This window comes from Bubalus bubalis, chromosome 12 (assembly GCF_019923935.1).
Source record: "Bubalus bubalis isolate 160015118507 breed Murrah chromosome 12, NDDB_SH_1, whole genome shotgun sequence".
Lineage (NCBI taxonomy): Eukaryota > Metazoa > Chordata > Mammalia > Artiodactyla > Bovidae > Bubalus > Bubalus bubalis.
The window spans coordinates 3380837-3402975 of NC_059168.1; the positions used below are offsets into that span (position 1 = coordinate 3380837).

At 40.8% G+C, this 22139-nt stretch overlaps 1 protein-coding gene across 5 annotated transcripts in view; it reads left to right on the top strand.

The window, feature by feature from the left end:
* The window catches only part of VWA3B (von Willebrand factor A domain containing 3B), a 169272-nt gene that overhangs the window by 80242 nt on the left and 66891 nt on the right, over nt 1–22139 (top strand). For 4 of the 5 annotated variants that reach the window (XM_025260668.3, XM_025260670.3, XM_025260669.3 and 1 more), the window contains 3 exons: nt 7718–7900; nt 12979–13106; nt 15736–15878. In XM_025260668.3, coding sequence (XP_025116453.3) covers nt 7718–7900; nt 12979–13106; nt 15736–15878 — 454 coding nt within the window. The remainder of the gene's footprint in view (nt 1–7717; nt 7901–12978; nt 13107–15735; nt 15879–22139) is intronic. The other variant, XM_025260671.3, reaches the window with a different exon arrangement.

Consider the following 22139-nt stretch of genomic DNA (forward strand, 5'->3'; position numbering starts at 1 on the left):
TGTGGCCAAGAAGTTGTATATAAAGTAAAATTTTATTTGGTATAATTTTCCTATCAATTTCACTGTACTTTCTACTCAAAGGCAGTTTATTGTGCTTTGTTTATGCTCCTTGTCTGGTGCCAAGGTGTGAGGCTACAAAGATGAATAATGTCCTGCTCTAGGGAAGCTTACATGTTGGAGGGTGTGCTAGCATGTACAGTGAATTCTGACACTGTACAGGGAGTAGGGCTGTCTAGGCTACAGACTGGGTGGGAGCACAGTGATGAATTCTGCTGTACAAGATGGAAAGAAGACCAAGCAAGCATCCACTGAGAAGGGCACGCTTCAGCTGTGTCTGAAAGGAGGATAAGGAGTTTTTTAAACAGAAGAGATTGCTGGTATCCTGGGCAGAAGGAACAGAGGTGTAAAAGTATGTGGGCTGCTCAGGGTGACAACCGGAGAGCAAGAACAGTGATAGAAGAGTGTCAGGGCCGAGTCTCTGAGGTTAAGTTGGGGGAGACTGTGATGGTCCTTGAGTATCACATGGAAAGGATGGTCTTTATCTCACTGGGTACTCTCAGGGGAGCAGAAGGTCCCATCCACCTAATATGTTATAAATATGCCTCAGTAGAGCCAGGGAAAGACTAGATCTTGATGAGACCTGGTGAGGTCCCATCTCAGGGAGGAGCAGCAGAAATTTGGAAGGAGGAACCCATCAGAGACGAGATTATAGGAGTAGCATCAAAGGACTTGGTGGCCAGTTTGTGAGTAGAAGGTGGGGGGCTGGGTGAGGACCAAGAGAGGAAGGGGTCAAGAAGACCGATTTCAGTTGTCTAGTAATTGCTATTAACTGACTGACAACTAAAGAAGTTGAAGACTTAGGGGTTGCCAGTGGAGGAAGCTGAGCTTGAGCCACCTGGATTTCATGGCTGTCCAAAACCCGTATAAGTGTGGGACTGGTGTTTGGAGAAGGTGTAGGCTGATTCTGAAAGGAGATTCTGACTTGCAAGTCATCTGGACAAGGAGTCCTTTTCTTTTTAATAAATTCTAACTGATTTTATTACAATTTAGGAAATATAGGTAGGCATATAATCATAAGGAAAAATAAGAGGTAAGTATAAGTAGTTCATAATTCAATTTTCTGCCCTTTCTCTAATATGTGCCAATTTTCCAAGTCATGAGACATTCTTCTGAAACATCATTCTCAATGACTGCATCATATTAAGTTATATAGATTTAATAAAACTACCTTAAAAACTGATTAAATTTTTGCATAGTAGTACATTAACATGGAACATATTACAAAGGTACAAAAGGATATGTAGAGAAAATTCTCCCTCCCACCTCCTGTTCATCACCTAAGAGGCAATGTAGGTTACTAGTTTCTTTATTTTCTTTGAAAGATAGTTTGTTATGTAAACAGATAAATGTTTATATATATATATATATATATTTCCTTTTTAAAATATATAAATGGTAGCATATTACACGGGCTTCCCAGGTGAAGTTAGTGATAAAGAACCTGCCTGCCAATGCAGCAGGTGCTGGAGACACGGGTTTGATCCCTGGGTCAGGAAGATCCCCGGAGGAGGGCATGATAACCCACTCCAGTATTCTTGCCTGGAGAATCCCATGGACAGAGGAGGCCAGTGAGCTACAGTCCATACGGTTGCAAAGAGTTGGAAACCACTGAAATGGCTTAGCACACATGCACGCAGCATATTACACACACAATTCTGAACCTTTATTAATAAACAGAGGACTTCGCTGGAAGCCCAGTGGTTAAGACTCTGCCTTCCAATGCAGGGAGACTGGGTTTGATCCCTGGTTGAGGATCTAAGATACCACATGCCTTAGGGTTTGGCCAAAATTTTTTTGTAAATATTTATATAAATAAAACAATATACCTCAGAGATTGCTTAATATCATTTCATAAAAAGCTTCCTCATTTTTTAATAGCTGCTTACTATTCCATCACACAGCTACTTAGTCATATCCCCTGGAGATGAACATTTAGGTTATTTCAATCTTTCTATTCAAGGTTGCAAAAGTAACGGGGCACATATATCATTTTGCACCTGTATGAGTGTATCTGTAGCATTAATTCTGAGAAGTGTTCTCAGTAAAAAGATATATATTTTGATAGATCCCAGCAAATAGCCCTTGAAAAGGATTTACCAAGTAACACTATACCAACAATGTGTTAAGAAGGATGCTTAGATTGGAGTTCATCACAGACTTATGAGGATCTTGGATCTCCCAAAAGTATATTTAAATTGGAATCTCCAAAAAATATATTTAAATTATATTTAAATACATTCCTCTGGGGAGAAGGTCAGTAGCTTTCCCTGGATTCTCAGAGGGTCTGTGGTCTAGTTAATGATAAGAAACTAGGTCCCATTTGTTTATTTTTGCTTTTATTTCCAATATTCTGGGAGGTGGGTCATAGAGGATCCTGCTGTGATGTATGTCAGAGAGTGTTTTGCCTATGTTCTCCTCTAGGAGTTTTATAGTTTCTGGTCTTACGTTTAGATCTTTAATCCATTTTGAGTTTATTTTTGTGTATGGTGTTAGAAAGTGTTCTAGTTTCATTCTTTTACAAGTCGTTGACCAGAGTTCCCAGCACCACTTGTTAAAGAGATTGTCTTTAATCCATTGTATATTCTTGCCTCCTTTGTCAAAGATAAGGTGTCCATAGGTGCGTGGATTTATCTCTGGGCTTTCTATTTTAAAATATCATGTATGAAACGAGTTGCCAGTCCAGGTTCGATGCACGATACTGGATGCTTGGGGCTGGTGCACTGGGACGACCCAGAGGGATGGAATGGGGAGGGAGGAGGGAGGAGGGTTCAGGATGGGGAACACATGTATACCTGTGGCGGATTCATTTTGATATTTGGCAAAACTAATACAGTTATGTAAAGTTTAAAAATAAAATAAAAAAAAAAAAACTAGGGATATGGATGAGCTGGAATTAGGAATATGCAAATTGCTTAAAAAGTGATTTATAAACTCTCATTCAGGCATTTCATATTTCTCTCTGCCTTTTCCCCACATGCAGCCTATTTAGTTTGTATTGCCCCTCAGGTTCTCTCAAAAAAAGGATATTTTATATTCATGTTCTATGTAAAGGACATTAAAATGTAGCACTCAATCTCCATTTGTTTTTTGATTTTCACTGACTGTGTAGGACCTGAATAGGTAAGACCAATGTTATTATTCCCAGTACTCAGCAGAATTTTCTACTTGGAAGAACACACAGAGATGCTATTCAGGATTCAATTCCATGGACATCACTGTACTGCTTGTTTATTAAATGTCCAGGGCAGAATTATATGGAAGCCAAGTCTTTAATCCAGTTCAAAGGGTTCTAGTAATACTAGTTTTCATGAACCTGGGACCACTAGGTGTCCTTTGCTGGGTATCTGTAGATGTGAGTGGACACTGCGGGGCCTCTGCTAGAGAAGCCAAGCACATTTGGCTGTGATTGTGTGGGGATTTCTTTGAAGTTAGGGCCTCACTCTTGCAAAAATTGAGAAAATGGACGTGAGGAAGTTAACTGCACCATTTTAAACAAAAACAGATGTATAATAAGGACCCACATGGGGTATATGAGAGGTGGGGGCAGGGGAAGGCACAGGGGACTGCCCCTGTACAAACAAACCTCCTTCAGACTATGAGAGAACCATTCCTGCCTTTCTTGTCATGCCAAGGTGACCTTTGTGGTGAAAGTGACATCTGGCCACACACCTGTTTAGACTCAGGGACAAGGCACTGGGGTGAATGTCTCAGGTGTGCAGCTTGGCCTCATCTTAGGGACCTCATCTTAGGGACCAACAGGGCCTCTGAAGGGAATTGATTAAGGAGTTATATGGGCATTACACAGGGAGTGACCTCCACATTCAAAGCCCTTCCATCTGAGCTACTGGAGTAGCTCCGCTTAGCATCTGAGAAGAGTCAAGGTGAGTCAGGCTGCAGGGGGAAAAGGCTTACTTCAACTACTGAGTCTTCTTGTCAAAGCTGTGAGGACACCCACCAGCAGAGGAAAATCCCTGGGGACTGCGGGCGAGGGGCAGGAGGACAGGAATGCTATCTTCCCTGGCAGAGATCAAGCTCCTTCTGCAGTCAAGATGCAGCCCTGCCCTCTGCCCAGCTCTCTACCACCTCGCTGGGCTCTGGAACCTCGTGCCAGTTTAGCAAACATTACCTGGGACTGCGTGCGGGTCGGGGGCTCACAGTGATACATGTAGCGGACTTTCTCATGCTCGTGCTCTCTTGGGGTGTCAGGACTGATGGGAATAAGTAGCTTTAAATCCAGAGACCTGGGTTAGAGCTCATCATCAGCACTGCCCATCTGAATGACCTTGGGCAAGTGTCCCCAAAGTGAGTTTCCTCATCTGTGACTTAGAGCTAATGCTCCCTCCTTACAGGCTTGCTATGATGTTCTTGTGAATGCATTCCATGGATATTTCCTGAGCATTTTTTATGAGCCAGGTACTGTTATCAAACTGAGATATGGTAGAGAGCAAGACAGACCAGGTAGCTGCCTTCAGCAAAGCTTCTGTTTTATGGGGAGATAGATAGTGAGCAACACAAAGCTTTTCAGGCTTCCCAGGTAGCACTAGTGGTAAAGAACCACCTGCCAGTGCAGGAGACATAAGAGATGCAGACTAAATCCCTGGGTTGGGAAGATCCCCTGGAGGAGGGCATGGCAACCCACTCCACAGAGGAGCCTGGTGGGCTACAGTCCATGGGGTCGCAGAGTTGGACACGACTGAAGCGACTTAGCATGCAGACAGTGAGCAAATAAATCTATGAAGTGATGTCAGGTAATGTATGAAAATGAAGATGCTACCCACAATATCAGCACTAAATCAACATTAATGTTCCTCCCCAAATATCTCAGCTGGAAGTCAATATAGAGATTGTTGTTGTTTAATTGCTAAGTCATGTCCAACTCTTTTTTGCAAGCCCAGAGCCTGCCAGACTCTGTCCATGGGATTCTCCAAGCAAGAATACTGGAATGGGTTGTCATTTCCTTTCCCAGGGCATCTTCCTCACCCAGGGATTGAACCCTCATCTCCTGCTTGGCAGGCAGATTCTTTAGCATTGAGCCACCTGGGAAGCCCCAATATAGGAGCAATCTCTAGCTAAAACCTATCTTATCAAATTAACAGAATTTAGGCCTGGTATCTCCAGTCTGGTATATAGGCATAGGGCCAGTGGCGACGAGTCTTGGTAAGAAATGAGGATGATGATCGTACCTTCCTCAGTGGGTGGAGGGGATGCAGGGAGAGGGCACAGCAGAGCTCTTAGTGACTGGCCCATGGTGAGTGCTCACAATGGAAGCCAGGTCGAAGGAGAGGCAGGCAGCAGAGAGAGATTTGCTGTGTCCTTGAAGTTGACAAGATAGATAGGGTCAGCCCTCAGCTAGGTTAGGTTGCTGTTTGGTTCAGAACCAGCTGATGGGCAGAGAGGAGAGGAGAAGAGAAGAGGGGAGGAGAAGTGGGATGGGCTTATGGGCAGTGTGTGTGTTAGGCACTCAGTCGGGCTTATGGGCAAGGGCAGGCTCAAGACTGGAACCAAATACAGAGACCGAAGTCATGTGTATGTAGTGGCTGAAATGAGACCGGACACCAGGGGACCACTCAACTGGCACCTCCCTGAGCAGCATGTGAGCTGCTCAAGGCCAGCAGGTGGTGAGTCCAGAGGCCTCCTCCCTCGTCACCTAACCTCCCCGGGGTTCATAGGAAACATTTTGGAAGGGTTAATAGTCAAAGAATAGGAATTGGGGGTGGAGAGTGGAAACTGGCTAAAGGAGCCAGCAGGTTGAATCAGTCAAAAAGGGACTGAGAAATACAGAAGCAATGAGGGCAGGACAACCAGAGGCAGCTTCTGCGGGCGCTGATCTGGGTGTGCTGGTGGAGCGGCAGCAGGGCACATCATCAGTTCACCTTGCCCGTGTGTCTGGTAATGTTTACAGAGTCGATCCTTGCCAAGTGACAGTCTGTTGCAAGCAGGGGAAAACAAATAATCTGACATTGCTTCTAGTACTAAAATCTGTCTTTAAATCTAGTCTTACCACTTAAGAGATTGATGACCCGAGGAAGCTTAGTCCTTCTGAGCCTCAATTTCTCCATCTTTAAGTGGAATCCATACCTACTGTGCCAATTAGGATTTCATATTACTGGGAGAAAAAAGCAGGAGAGCAGACAAATGATAACTGAAATGGAGAGATTTATATTCCTATGAAGAAGAAGCCTGGTGGTAAGTAGTCTAGGTTATACAGCTACTCAAGGATATCTCCAAGAAAACAGGCTTCTTTTAATCTTCATGCTTCACCTGATCTTTGTGTTTGTTTGACATCCACCCTCATGGTTACAAGCAGCTGCTTTGTGCCTAAGCAGAGTGTCCATTTTCCAGGAGGCAGGGGTGGAAAAGGGAAGGATATTAGCTTTTTTTGTTACGTCTTTGCCTTTTTATTAGCAAAAAAAAACTTTCCCTTGAAACTTCAATGGACAGACCTGGGTCATGTGGTCACTCCTAGCTGCAAAAAAAAAAGTGTCAGAAGATGAGTTTTCATGTGTGTTTTGTTACGTTTGTATGTTTGTTTTTAACTGAGTCTGTTGCTGTCTTGAAAAGAAAACCAGGTCTCTGACAGTAAAAAGGAGAGTGGGCCACTAGTAATCTTTCCAAAACTCTGTCACAAGAGGGTTAACTGGGGTATTATGTCCCCAACAGAGTGCTCAGAACATGAAAAGACCCTAAATAAATGTCTCTTTTTTCACTCTGAGATACCACTTTTTATCACTCTGAGGTATCTAAAGCTGGACATTGCTTTTTAGGAGTAGAAGCTTTGGAAGCCACCCCAAGATCCTGTGGCCTCATTCTGTAGAATCCCAGTATCCAGGATGTCTTACCCATGACCCAGTACTTTAAGTGTCCAGAAGTATGTGTGTGCGTGTGTGCTAAGTCACTTCAGTCGTGTCCGACTCTTTGTGACCCCACGGACTGTAGCCTGCCAGGCTCCTCTGTCCATGGGATTCTCCAGGCAAGAATACTGGAGTGAGTGGGTGGCCATGCCCTCCTCCAGGGATCTTCCTGACCCAGGGATTGAACTCGAGTTTCTTATGTCTCCTGCATTGGCAAGCAAGTTCTTTACCATTAACACTATCTGGAAAGCCCTGCTCAAAATTATGTGTATATATGTGTTATTTTCTCAGTCGTGTCCAACTCTTTACAACCCCATGGACTGTAGCCTGCCAGGCTCCTCTGTCCATGGAATTCTCCCCACAAGAATACTGGAGTGGGTAGCCATTCTCTTCTCCAGGGTATCTTCCCAACCCAGGGATCGAATCTGGGTCTCCCACATTGCAGGCAGATCGTTTACCATCTGAGCCACCAGGTCCAACCCTTTAAAAGCATGGATTCTAGGCTCAGGTGCACTAAAATCGAGTAAATGGATTAGTCTGGTCTTTCTCCCAGACTTTTCCCACAGGAACTGTGAGCCCTCAGAGTGCATGCGTTGAGTCACTGGTCTTCGTGCTCTCACCACCTGGCAGTTTGCTTTGTCAGTCAGATTGGATTGACACCTTTCCAAGAAGTCAGTCTCCACTGTATAAGGAATTACTAATTGAGCATTTCACTATCTAGAACAAATACTAGGGACTTTCATGTATTTTTTTTTTTTTTGTCTCTTCCTATCTCCCTTCTTTTCCCTGAAAATGTATCATTTCAGTCACCTGAAATGGTTATGGACCAGGTCAAAGTTTTTCAGAGAATTCCTATTTACACCATCTCCTTCTGTTACAATGATGAGATTGCAAATGGATTTTTGAAAGACCTTGCTTCTTTGACTGGAGGAGAGTTTCATTCTTATAATTTTGGCTGCAAGGATCCCTATACTCCAGAGGCTGTTCAGGTAAGAGCTTCATGAGCCAAGCAGAGAGTGTTCACTTACTTGGGCACTAATGGTTGGAGATCTGTGGACAATGATTGGGAGAACAGCAACCATAAGGACAACTAAGTTGAGAAAATGAATCACCTAACAGCTAGTGTCCTGCAAACTGTGGTGCCCTAAGGACCACCTGAGCTAGGGCACCTGTGAAAATTCAGATTCTTGAGTTCCACTACCAAGCTACCAAATCAGGCTCCAGGCACAGAGGCCCAGGAATCCTAATAGATTTCATTTTTCTTCTAAGGTTTTCATTATGGAATGTTGCAAACAAATGCAAAAGTAGAAGAGTATATAGGCCATGTACCTATCAGTCAAATTTAACAATTACCAACATTTTGCCAAACTTTAGGAACAAACACCCTGGGGGTCCATACATAAGGTTTGTTAACCACTGCCTGTTTGCACACATTTGTGGGAAAGTTTCAAAAAATTCACTTGCTAGGTAGTTGTCTTCTGACTCATCAGGCTGTATAACCATGTGACCATCTGATTAAACAATTCATTTTAATGAGCTAATACAAGAAAGTAAATAAAATTCTATCCCCCAGTTCTCCAATTTTGGCCTGAAGATGTGCATTTCAAGTGTGCCCCTCTAGAGAATGTGTTTCTTATTGTCTGTTCTAAGGAGTGACTTGAAAGCCAGAACACTGATCAATGCTAACATGTGAGAAACTATTAATACTAGAGTCTGGAAATGACTCATTCAAAAGAATCAGACAGACCAGTACTCTGAGCTCATCAGAGGGCAGTGCCCACTCCCATCAGCTAGACTAGAAAAACCTCATAATCCAGTGGGTACTGGGTAAAGTTTAAAGGAAGATCTTGCCTCAGTAGTGGGAGCAGCCAAATGCTGCTCTACTTCTGTCTAGAAAATCATAAATGCAAAACGTGAAAGGGTCAATCCATTTCCAGGGAATTTAGCTGCGTCCACTCTCCCCACTCACATTCAACATACTACTGGAAGCTCTACCAAGATAAGGCAAGAAAATAAAGGCATACAGATTAGAAAGGAAGAAATAGACCTGTCCCTGTTTGCAAGTAACAAAACTCCAAGAGAGCTACAAAAAAACTCCTAGAACTATTAACTGCAAGTAAGGTCACTGGTTATAAAATCAGCACACAAAATTCAATCACATTTTGATAAAGTAAAAATAAACATACAGAATTCAAAATTAAATATTGAAATTTAGTATTTCCTCCAAAATGAAAGACTTAGGTATATATATTACATAATATATATACAGAAAAATCTTCTGAAATAGAATAAAATTAAACTATATTTTCATTCAACATCCAATGGAATGTACAAAAATGCTACTGGAACTAATAATTGAAGTTAGCAAGATTGTAATTTCCTACAAGGTCAACATATAACATACAAAAATGTTGTCATATTAGCAAATAACAATAAACATTGAAATAAAAATTATCTTTTACAATCTCATCAAAAATATGAAACATGTAGTGACAAATTCGTCAAAGTGTGTGAAAGGCCTGTCACTGAAAACTATAAAACACTGAGGGTTGTATGTTATTTATGGGTTAGAAGACATCACAGTGTTAGAATGTGCATTCTCAAAAAGAAAATCTGAACTGTGTCTATTTTGTATTTGTGTAGTCGTTCCTTTACCCTTCAGTCTGTAGTTGACATGCACAGACAGAGTAGTGGCTCTCGAGTTGCTGTTCTGTTGTCTTCCTGTCTCCTTCAGTCCCTCCATGTGCATTTCATATGTAATGACCTTCTTCAGTGCTATAATAGGGCATTTAACAGAGGTTGCTATGTGCAGTACTGTGCTTAGTGTTTTCATTTTAATTTTTCTAGGACATTAATTTATATGAAAATAAAAAGAATACTAAAAGAGAAAAAAATAGACTTAACACATTCCTAATCAAAATTTCAGCAGTAAAAGCTGACGAACTAATTCCCTGGAAATTCAGAAGATTTCAAATAGCCAAAATGCTTTGAAAAAGAAAATCAAAGTTGAAAGACTAATACTACTTGATCTCAAGATATATAAAGCTATAGTCATCAAGACAGGGTGGTATTAGCATAAAGACAGATTTATAGATCGACAGAACAGAATAGCAAAACCAGAAATAGACTAACACATATGTGTATAACTGATTTTCAACAGAGATGCAAAGGCAATTCAGTGGAGAAAGTATATGTTTTTTTTTCCTCCAACAAATGTTGGAACAATTGGATAAAATAAACACATCTTGCTCCATACATCACACTGTAATAAAAAATTAACTCAAAATGATACATGGACCTAAATGTAAAACCTAGGTTTTTTCCCCTCCTAGAAGAGAACATATGAAAAGCCCTTTGAGACATTGTGTTAGACCAAAAAAACTTGATTAGGATATCAAAAACATAGTCCATATAAAGCAACTCAATAAATTTGATTTAATCAAAATTAAAAATTTCTCTTTAAAAACAATGTTAAGATAACTAAAAGACAAGTTGTAGACTGGGAGAAAATGTTTTCAAATTGTATTCATTGTCTTGTATCCAGAATATATTAAGATTTCTCAAAACTCAAGGAAGCAAAAATGGGCAAAACATTTGGACAGACACCCTACCAAAGAAGATATATACATTTCAAACAAGATCATGAAAGGATGCTTAATTAATTAATTAATCATTAGGGAAACACAAATTAATTAATTCATTAATTATTAGGGAAACACAAATTAACCATAATGAAATACCATTACACAGCTATTAAAATGGCTAAAATTAAGACAACTGACCTTATCAAGTTTTTACAAGGATGTGGAGGAACTAGAACTCTCATAAATTACTAATGGGAATGTAAACTAGTGCAATCATTTTGGAAAACAGTTTGGTCATTTCTTGAAAAGTTCAGCATCACCACCCATGTGATCTTATTCATTGACCCAAGAGAAATGAAAGCAGATGTTCATATGAAGACTTGTGCACAAATGCTCATAGCGTTAGTATTTATCATAGCTCAAACCTGGAAACTCAAATGTCCATCTGCTGCTGCTGCTGCTAAGTCACTTCAGTCGTGTCCGACTCTGTGCGACCCCATAGACGGCAGCCCACCAGGCTCCCCTGTCCCTGGGATTCTCCAGGCAAGAACACTGGAGTGGGAGGCCATTTCCTTCTCCAATGCATGAAAGTGAGAAGTGAAAGTGAAGTCGCTCAGTCGTGTCCGACTCTTAGCGGCCCCATGGACTGCAGCCTACCAGGCTCCTCCGTTCATGCGATTTTCCAGACAAGAGTACTGGAGTGGGGTGCCATTGCCTTCTCCGAATGTCCATCTACAGGTGACTACATTTTGGATTTGGTATATAATAGAATACTACTCAGCCATAGAAATGAATGTACTATTGATTCATGCTGTATCATGGGTGAATCTCAAAATAATTATGAAATTAAACTAGACACAAAAAGATGATATGCTGTATGATTCCATTTAAATAAAATTCCATAAAGCAACTATACTCTAATAAAAATTAATTAAAAATAAGTATGGGTTTCCATTTGGGTGATTAAAAAAGTTCTTGAACTAGATAACAGTGATGGTTGTGCAATATCGTAAATGTACTTAATGCTACTGAGGTGTACACACTTTAAAAATGGTTAAAATAGTAAACTTTATGGTATTTTGCTGAAAACAAATATAGACCTGCTGAAAAAATAAACAGACAAGTAAAATTCCAGAAAATTGAAACTGATAGTGACAGAAAGTAGATGAATAGTTGCTTGTTTTTTGAAGAGGGGCTAAGAGGGAGGGCAGATCTACAGTGGGATACAAACAAACTTTATAGAGGGTAATGGATATAATTATTGTCTTGATTGCAGAGATGATTTCACAAGTGTGAATGTCAAAACGATTCACATGGTGCACTTTACATCCATTCAGTTTGTTGTTGTTCAGTTGCTAAGTCATGCAGCCCCATGGACTGCAGCACACCAGGCTCCCCTGTCCTTCACTATCTCCTGGAGTTTGCTCAAACTCATGTCCATTGATTTGGTGATACCATCCAACCATCTCATCCTCTGTTGCCCCTTCTCCTCTTGCCTTCAGTCTTTCCTAGTATCAGGGTCTTTTCCAAAAAGTCAGTTCTTCTCATCAGGTGGCTCAAGTATTGGAGCTTCAGCAATCAGTCCTTCCAATGAATGCTGCTGCTGCTGCTAAGTCGCTTCGGTCATGTCCGACTCTGTGCAACCCCATAGACGGCAGCCCACCAGGCTCCCCTGTCCCTGGGATTCTCCAGGCAAGAACACTGGAGTGGGTTTCCATTTCCTTCTCCAATGCATGAAAGTGAAAAGTGAAAGTGAAGTCGCTCAGTCGTGTCTGACTCTTAGTGACCCCATGGACTGCAGCCTACCAGGCTCCTCCATCCATGGGATTTTCCAGGCAAGAGTACTGGAGTGGGGTGCCATTGTCTTCTCTGCTTCCAATGAATATTTAGGGTTGATTTCCTTTAAGATTGATTGGTTTGATCTCCTTTTAGTCCAAGGGACTCTAAGAGTCTTCTCCAGCACCACAGTTCAAAAGCATCAATTCTTCAGCTATCTGTACATGACTACTGGAAAAACCATAGCTTTGACTATATGGACTTTTGTCGGCAAAGTGATGTCTCTGCCTTTTAATACACTGTCTAGGTTTGTCATAGCTTCCTTCCAAGGAGCAAGTGTCTTTTAATTTTATGACTGTAGTCACTGTCCGCAATGATTTTGGAACCCCCCAAAATAAAATCTGTCACTGCTTCCACTTTTTTCTCTTCTATTTGCCATGAATGATGGCAGCAGATGCCATGATGTTAGTTTTTTGAATGTTGAGTTTTAAACCAGCCTTTTCACTCTTCTGTTTCACTCTCATCAAAAGGCTCTTTAGTTCCTCTTCATTTTCTGCCACACCTCAATTAGGCTGTCTAAAAAATAAATAAGAACTACATGAAATTCTTTAGATTCTTCTTTTCCTGATACAGTTTGGTTTTTCATTAGAAATGTTTGGAATCTGAACTTTCGTATAATCTTGCAATGTGTTTACTTATTTTGGCAGAATGAAGATCTGACTCTTTTAATTAAGGAAATGGAGCAAGGACGCAATGACCTAGAGAAGGTGCAAGACCTTTACTCAGAGACATTGGTCATGGACTGGTGGTACAATGCAGAAAAGGATGGAGACAAGTGAGCATGGCAAAGTGCCCACTTCCCCATCACAGAGGTCCTCTTGGGTGCTCTGCTGGATCTCTTTACCTCTTTCTACAGTGCTTTGTGAGAGTTCTTTAAAAAAATCACATAGTATGATTATGTTAGGATTTTTGTTTAAGCAAAGGGAACTCATAATCTAGCAAATTAATGATTGGCTTACAGAAGCCACAGACTCATCCTTTTTTTAACTTTAATGTGTTTTGGTTATACTGAGTGGCATTGCATATGGGATCTGAGTTCCCCAACTGGGGATCAAACCTGTGCAGTGGAAGTGCAGAGTCTTAACCACTGGACTGCCAGGGAAGCCTCACATACTCATCCTTATATGCAGGTTCTCAAATCCTGTGTGGTCCTTAGGGATGTCTCATCTGCACCCAATGTGGACATCCCCCACCCCCACCACAACCCACAAAGGTGACAGAGCAGAGTAGGGGTGCACTGTTGTGAAGATTTGACTCAGGGTCACAACTGAAGTGACTTAGCATGCATGCATGCATTGGAGAAGGAAATGGCAACCCACTCCAGTGTTCTTGCCTGGAGAATCCCAGGGATGAAGGAGCCTGGTGGGTTGCCATCTATGGGGTTGCACAGAGTCAGACACAACTGAAGTGACTTAGCAGTAGCAGCAGGAGGCTCAAGGGCTGGACTTCACTCTGTGTGACCTTGGTGAATCCCTAACTTCTCTCCACACCTGTTGATTGCTGTGGGTCTCAGTTTCTTCCTCTTTAAGATGATGTGGTGGTAATATTTGAGATAGATGATTTTTCAGGTCTTTCCCATGCTATATGCTATTAATAATATGTCTAAACCCAAAACCACCCCAGCATTCAGTAAATGTGTCAAATCTTACATGATTTCACATTGTACAGATATTCAGGCATCATAGCATTCATGTATCACAGCATATAAATACCCTATCAGGAATGGAAAACAAATTTATGGTTACCAAAGGAGATAGTAGGGAATGGGGGGAGTTTGGGATTAACAGTGGGAGGAGTTTTGAATTAACAGATATACACCATTATATAAAAAACAGAATAACTTTATTCTGGGCTTCCCTATTGTAGACAACAAGGACCTACTGTATAGCACACTCAATATTTTTTAATAACCTATAATGGAAAAGAATCTGTATAATATCATATATGAAACGAGTCACCAGTCCAGGTTCGATGCACGATACTGAATGCTTGGGGCTGGTGCACTGGGACGACCCAGAGGGATGGTATGGGGAGGGAGGAGGGAGGAGGGCTCAGGATGGGGAACACATGTATACCTGTGGTGGATTCATTTTGATATATGACAAAACCAATGCAATATTGTAAAGTTTAAAAATAAAATAAATAAAAAAGAAAAAAAAAGGAAAAAATAAATAAATAAGAGCCAAAAAAAACCCCAATAATAAATAAACTGAGATTTACTGGATTTCAAGGTATTTTTCAGGATACAATTAGGCAGAGGTTGAAACTTGCATGATTAAATAATATATAAGGTGACCCACTGAAATAAAGAATTTTCTATTTAATAAAGCAGTCATATTTTGTGATAAAAAAAAGAATCTGAAAGATGTATATATGTGTGTGTGTGTGTATATGTATCAGAGAAGGCAATGGCAACCCACTCCAGTACTGTTGCCTGGGAAATCCCATGGATAGAGGAGCCTGGTAGGCTGCAGTCCATGGGGTCGCTAAGAGTTGGACACGACTGAGCGACTTCACTTTCACTTTTCACTTTCATGCATTGGAGAAGGAAATGGCAACCCACTCCAGTGTTCTTGCCTGGAGAATCCCAGGGACAGGGGAGCCAGGTGGGCTTCCGTCTATGGGGTCGCATATATACATAATATATGTAATATATGTATAAATGTATAAAATGTATATATATATAATATAAAATGTATATATATATATATATATAAAACTGAATCACTTTGTGCTCTTGAAACTAACACAACACTGTAAATTAACTATACTTCAATTTAAAAATGACAAACAAGAAATGCCCCATCAGGAGTGTATCTTTTTACTTAGAAGTGAAAGAAAAAGTGAAAGTTGCTCAGTCATCTCAGACTCTTTGTGACCCCATGGACACAAAGAGCCTACCAGACTCCTCTGTCCTTGGGATTCTCTAGGCAAGAATACTAGAGTGACTTGCCATTTCCTTCTCCAATTTTCTAAATGAATATCCACAAAATAGAATCTCTTTTAAGGGCTGGATGATTAACCCAAAGTGAAAGTTGCTCAGTCGTGTCCAACTCTTTGTGACTCCAGGCCAGAATACTGGAGTGGGTAGCCTTTCCCTTCTCCAGGGGATCTTCCCAACCCAGGGATCGAACCAAGGTCTCCCGCATTACAGGCGGATTTGTGATAGCAAAATGGAAAGAAGTTGAAAATATGTATTAGTCAGGATTTCTTCATTGAAATTCACTGTCTTCCTATTAGCAAATTAAGCATTTAATAAATGCCCATCAGGAACAAAGAGAAATTAAAAACATTCCTAGACAAAAAATAATTGTAGCTAATAGACCTACCCTTAAAGACCGAACACAGGAAGTTCCTCAAATTTTTTCTTTCATCATCTTTGTCTACTTTTTAATCTAAAACAGGCATCAAAAGGAGATTTGTTCCATGGTTTCAACCCCAGAAAAGTGTGCAAAACCTCACACTGATGTCAAATCATCACGAATGCTGAAAATACCAGAGGACCCATCAAGTCAAAAGATTCAGAGAAAGAAAGCGCTCCATGCAGGTATCTGTAAATAAAATGTTTGAATCTCATGACCGGTTTTCCTTCGGTGCAAGAAGGTATTAACAGGAATAAAGGAGGAATAAAGCTAAAGCCTCATAACATTTTAAAAGAAGCCTAAACTTGTGTTTGTTAAACTGAAGTTATTATTGAAGTAATTGTACATTCCCATGCAGTTGTGAGAAATCATACAGAGAGATCCTGTATACCTGCTCTTCACCCAGCTACCCCCAATGGTCACATGTTGGAAAAAAAATTCAGTTTTGCAACCAGGTTATTGACATTGATGCAATCCACAATCTTAGTCAGATTGCCCCAGTTTTACATGTGTTCATTTGTGTGTGTGCACTTCTCTGATTTTATCACATGTGGTTTCATATTCCCCACTCCTTACAGTCAAGATACGGAACATTTCCATCACAACAAAGGTCCCTGGCCTTGCTGTTTTTTAACAACACCCATTTCCCTCCAACACCCTTTCCCAACTAGTGGGAACTACTAAGTTCTCCATTTCTAAAATGTTGTCATTTCAAAAGCATTATGTAAATGGGATCATACAACACATAATCTTTGGGTTTTGGCTTGTTTCAGTCAACGTATTTTCTCCCGGACTCATCCAAATTTTTTACAGGTATCAACACTTCAGTTCTCTTCATTACAGAGTAGCAGCATGTGATATGGATGCTCCAGAGTTGGTTTAACCATTCATCTGTTGACGGACATCTGAGTTGCTTCTAGTTTGGGGCTATTAAGAATAAAGCAGTTCTAAACATTTTTGTACCTGTTTTGTGTGAACATAATTTTTCACTTCTTTAAGATAAAGCCCAGGAGTGCAACTGCTGATTCATATAGTATTGAATGTTTAGTTTTATAAGAAGCTGCCAGACTATTTGCTGGAGTGGCTGTGCCATTTCATATTATCACAGTAATCAATGAGTGATTCAGTTTCTCTACATTCTTGTCAGAACTTGCTATTCAGTTCAGTTCAGTTGCTCAGTTGTGTCCGACTCTTTGCGACCCCATGAATCGCAGCATGCCAGGCCTCCCTGTCCATCACCATTTCCAGGAGTTCACTCATGTGAACTCACGCCCATCGAGTCAGTGATGCCATCCAGTCATCTCATCCTCTGTCATCCCCTTCTCCTTCTGCCCCCAATCCCTCCCAGAATCAGAGTCTTTTCCAATGAGTCAACTCTTTTCATGAGGTGGCCAAAGTACTGGAGTTTCAGCTTTAGCATCATTCCTTCCAAAGAAATCCCAGGGCTGATCTTCTTCAAAATGGACTGGTTGGATCTCCTTGCAGTCCAAGGGACTCTCAAGAGTCTTCTCCAACACCACAGTTCAAAAGCATCAATTCTTCGGCGCTCAGCTTTCTTCATGGTCCAACTCTCACATCCATCATGACCACTGGAAAAACCATAGCCTTGACTAGACAGACCTTTGTTGGCAAAGTAATGTCTCTGCTTTTCAATATGCTGTCTAGGTTGGTCATAACTTAACCTCCAAGGAGTAAGGGTCTTTTAATTTCATGGCTGCAATCACCATCTGCAGTGATTTTGGAGCCCCCCAAAAATAAAGTCTGACACTATGACACTGTTTCCCCATCTATTTCCCATGAAGTGATGGGACCAGATGCCATGATCTTCGTTTTCTGAATGTTGAGCTTTAAGATTGTCACAAATATTTTTTATTTTGAAGGGCTTCCCTGGTGGCTCAGTCACTAAAGAATCTGCCTGCCAATGCAGGAGATGTGGGTTCAATCCTTGGGTTGGGAAGATCCCCTGGAGGAGAAAATGGCAATCCACTCCTGTGTTCTTGTCTGGAAAATTTCGTGGACAGAGGAGCCTGGCAGGCTACAGTCCATGGGGTTGCAAAGAGTCAAACACGAATGAACACACACACACACAATTTTTAACTGTTCTGATAGGCGTGTAACATCTCCTGGTGATTTTTTACTTGCATTTCCCTAATGACTGGTAATATGGAACATCTTTTTACGTGCTCATCTGCAATCCTTACATTCTCCTCAATTAAATGTCTGCACACATGGGCTTTGCACATATTTTATAATGATACGTTTGTTTTTTATTGGTGAATTTTGAGATTTCACTCTCATGGTCACAAAATGGCTGCGCCACTTCTAGGCTCTCAGAACAGAACTTGTTCATATGTAGGGAACTTACTGTATTTGGAACAATTAAAAATGGTATTGATTTTTTAATATAGCTTGCCATATGTTTATTGTTAGTGTAGCAATATGTGGTTCATTTTGTGTGTTGATCCCATAATGGACAACCTCACAGAACTCACTTAGTGGTTCTAGGAGTTTTTTTGATTTTGTGGGTTTTTTTAAATGGTGATGTGTGTGTGAATTCCTTACCATTTTCACATATACAATATGTTATCTGCAGATTGGGACGGTTTTATCTTCTTTTCCAATCTTTCTGGCTTTATCTCTTTTTCTTGCCTTTGTTGCAAAAGCTAGAATTTCCAGTAGTATGTTTAATAAGGGTGATGAGAGTGAGCATCCTTGCCTTTATCCTGGTCTTAAAGGGGAAAGATATTCAATCTTTCACCAGTAAATATGATTTTAGCTGTAGGTTTTTTGTGCATACTCTTTGTTAAGTTGAGGAAGTTCCCCTCATTCCCAGTTTTCTAAGAGTTTCTATCATGAATTGGTACTGGATTTTGTCAAATGCTATATCTATGTCAAATGATATGTTGTTGCTTAGTTGCTAAGTTGTGTCCAACTCTTTTTGATCCTATGGACTGTGACCCACCAGGCTCCTCTGTCTATGGGATTTCTGAGGTAAGCATACTAGAGTGGATTGCCATTTCCTTCTCCAGGGCATCTTCCCCACCCAGGGATCTCCTGCATTGGCAGGCAGGTTCTTTACCACTGAGGCACCAGAGAACAGGGATCAGTGAAAGTCGCTCAGTTGTGTCTGACTCTACTATACAGTCCATGGAATTCTCCAGGCCAGAATACTGGAGTGGGTAGCCTTTCCCTTCTCCAGGGGATCTCCCCAACCCAGGAATTGAACCGAGATCTCCCGCATTGCAGGAGGATTCTTTACCAGCTGAACCACAAGGGAAGCTCCACCAAATGAGAGATCATATATCATATGATTTTTCTTCTTTAGTCTATTGATATGGTGGATTACATTGATAACTTTCAAATGTTGAAGCAGCCTCATATGTTTAGAACATCTCCCACTTGGCCTCAGTGTTTATTTCCAGTGCTTTTGAGTGTAGCTTTTGGTTTCTTTGAGTATAACAGCCTATAAATGTGACTTACAACACTCTTCTGGTATCAACATTTTACCACTTTTTTGTGAGTGTGGAGATCTTACTTCATTTTGGGTTTCTTTCCTGTCCCTAGTTTTCAATGTCATTGGCTTGAGTATCAGGTGATGCTGTAATTTTTGTTTAAATCATCAAATATAAATCTTATGAAGAACAGATAATCTATTGTATTTACCATATTTTTTCTCTTTCGTTCTTTCTTCCTTCCTGATTCTCCAAAATTCCTTCTTTTCTCATTTACTTTCTGTTTGAAGAACTTCCTGTGTTCAGTCTTCAAGGGCAAGTCTGCTGGCCACAATAGTTTTTTTCTTTGTCTAGGAATGTTTTTACTTTCTCCTCATTCCTGAAGGACATTTTTGCCTTGTTCAGAATTTGCAGCTGATTGTTCTTTCCTGTCTATAGCTGAAAACATAGGGCCTCTCCCTCAGGCTGCCTACACTTTAAATGTGAAACTGGCTCAGACTGGTTCAAACTGCTGCTTCCCTGTAGGTACTGGTTCCTTTCTCTCTGGCATGCTTTTTAAATTTTTTCTTTGTCTCTAATTTTCAAATGTTTAACTATAATGCATCTTGGCATGGATTTCCTTGGGTTTATTCTGTTTGGGGTTGCACAGCTTCTTGATTTGTATGTTGTATCTTTCACCAAATTAGGGGCACTTTCATCTATTACTTCTTTAAATAGTCTGTCAGTCCCACTTTTTTCCTCTGTGTCTTGGGACTCTGATGATATGAATGTTGGATATTTTGCTATTATCCTACAGACCCCTGAGGCTCTGTTTATCTTTTCTTGTTGTATTTCTATTGTTAAAATTGGCTGAATTCTATTATTCTGTTCCCAAAGTTCTCTGATACTACCCTCTGCTATTTTCACCCTGCTATTGAGTTCACCCAAAATGTTTTTCATTTGTTATTTTTCAGTTCTACAATTTCCACTTAGAAATTTTTATAACTTCTATTTCTTTGCTGAGATTTTTCTATTTGTGTCAAGGGAATTTTATAATTAATGGCTGAACCATTTTTCTGACAGCTTCTTTAAGATCCTTGTCAGAATTCCAGCTTCTGATTCATCATGGTATTAACATCCTTTGATTGTTTTTTCTCCTTCAAAGTGTGACTTTCTTGATTCCTGATATGATGGATGATTTTTTTTATAGTTTCCTAAATGTTCTTTTATGTTAGGGACCCTGCCTGCTGTTTATATCTTTTAGATAGCAGTTGTCCTGTTTAAAGCTGACACATAAGTCTCACTTTGGCCTGCTCTTGTGGGTTCTAATGGTCATTTCATTTTGACAGCCTTTGTGGTATCATTTTGGTGCTTGGTTACCTGGTGTTATTGCGGCTCCCACTGGTCCCTTTATGGTGCTTCCTGAGAGACCAGAGGAGTTTCCCCAGGCCAGGATGCTATATGTCTCTCAGTGAGGAAAGTTGTGATGGCTTCCTCTGCCATACACACACTGTCTCTTTTGTCTCCCCATGTCTCTGGGCAGAGGAGGAGAGCCTTAAACCCATAGAGACCAAAGAAGTATTTGCTGTAGCTTGGTCCCTCTTTCATGATCTGTCCATTTGCCCTAGTGTCTCTGTCTTAAGCCCACGGGGACAAAGAGGATTCCCATTCTGGCATTGTGTGGCAGCATCCCTTTTGCCATTCCTGCCTGGTCGTTCCAGTGAACTTGACTTTTGCTAGAAATGCTATTTGCTACTCATCCTAAATGTTTTAATGGCCTTTTGTCACTTGCACCATTTCATTTAGATTTGGGATTGTTGCTCTTGTTAGGCAGCCCTGTGCCAGGTTTTTATTCTGATTCAATTTTTAATTTAGAAGAGTGATAAAATGTGGTGTTAGACTATACAGAGCTAGGGGAGTAGTTAAATGCTTGAATCCACTGCCAGATAAATATGTCTTCACTCATTATTTGCAGTTTAGGAATAGTACAGTTTTCATGTCTGGAAACTTTGGGAGCTAAATTTCATTTTCGTTTGGACACATCTGTTGTTTCTACCCAGCAATTTTGATCAAGATGGCCTGCTGGTATAGTGAGGAACAGGAGTTCACCTCTCCTATATGGATCATTTGTCTCTTTTGCTCACAGATACAGCTCCTGAGAACATTTATCCTTCCAAATTCCTTGTTACAGAAGCAATGGAGACAGGAATCACCCTATTTGTTGCCTAGAAAAGCAGTGACTATCACATAGCACACTCCTGACTCCACATGTGAAAACTACTGGGGTTATCTTTCTGTGTGAAAGGCAATGCAGATTATTAGCTAATTTTCACTCTAATTTCTTGTAAGAAAGGATAAGTCCCTTCTTGTTGAAAACAGGACACATTTCGTTTACAAATACTACATAAAGCTTTGGTACTACATAAAGGCCTCCAGATCACAAAGTACAGACAACAATTAAAATTAGTGTGGTTTCTGTGATCCCATGGGAAAAGTAATCAAATGTCTTGGTGCAAATGCATTATCCTCTGAAGCAGTAATCCCCAGCGTTTTTGGCACCAGTGACCGGTTTCATGGAAACCCATTTTTCCACGGACTGGGGTTGGGGGAGTGGAGATGGTTTGGGGATGATTCAAATGCACTTCATTTCTTGTGCACTTTATATCTATTATTATTACATCAGCTCCACCTCAGATCATTATGCATTACATCCCAAAGATTGGGGAACCCTGCTCTAAAGCACACAGATTCAGTGTCATTATTTACTTAGTGTCTACTTGCTAGTTGAAAGGACCCAACAGAGGGTAGAAAAGAATACAAATAAAAGTGTAGACAGCAGCTGTGGTGGGCAGAGCTTCTAAAATGACCTACAAAGAGGTCCCGTTCTAAACCCTGCACCCTGTGAAGGTAATGGGCATCACTTCCCTGATTATGTTATGTGAGCCTCAGCCAGGGTTCCTAGGAGAGCCCCATGTACTCACATGAGCCCTTGAATGGGGGGGGAGGAGGGGGGCG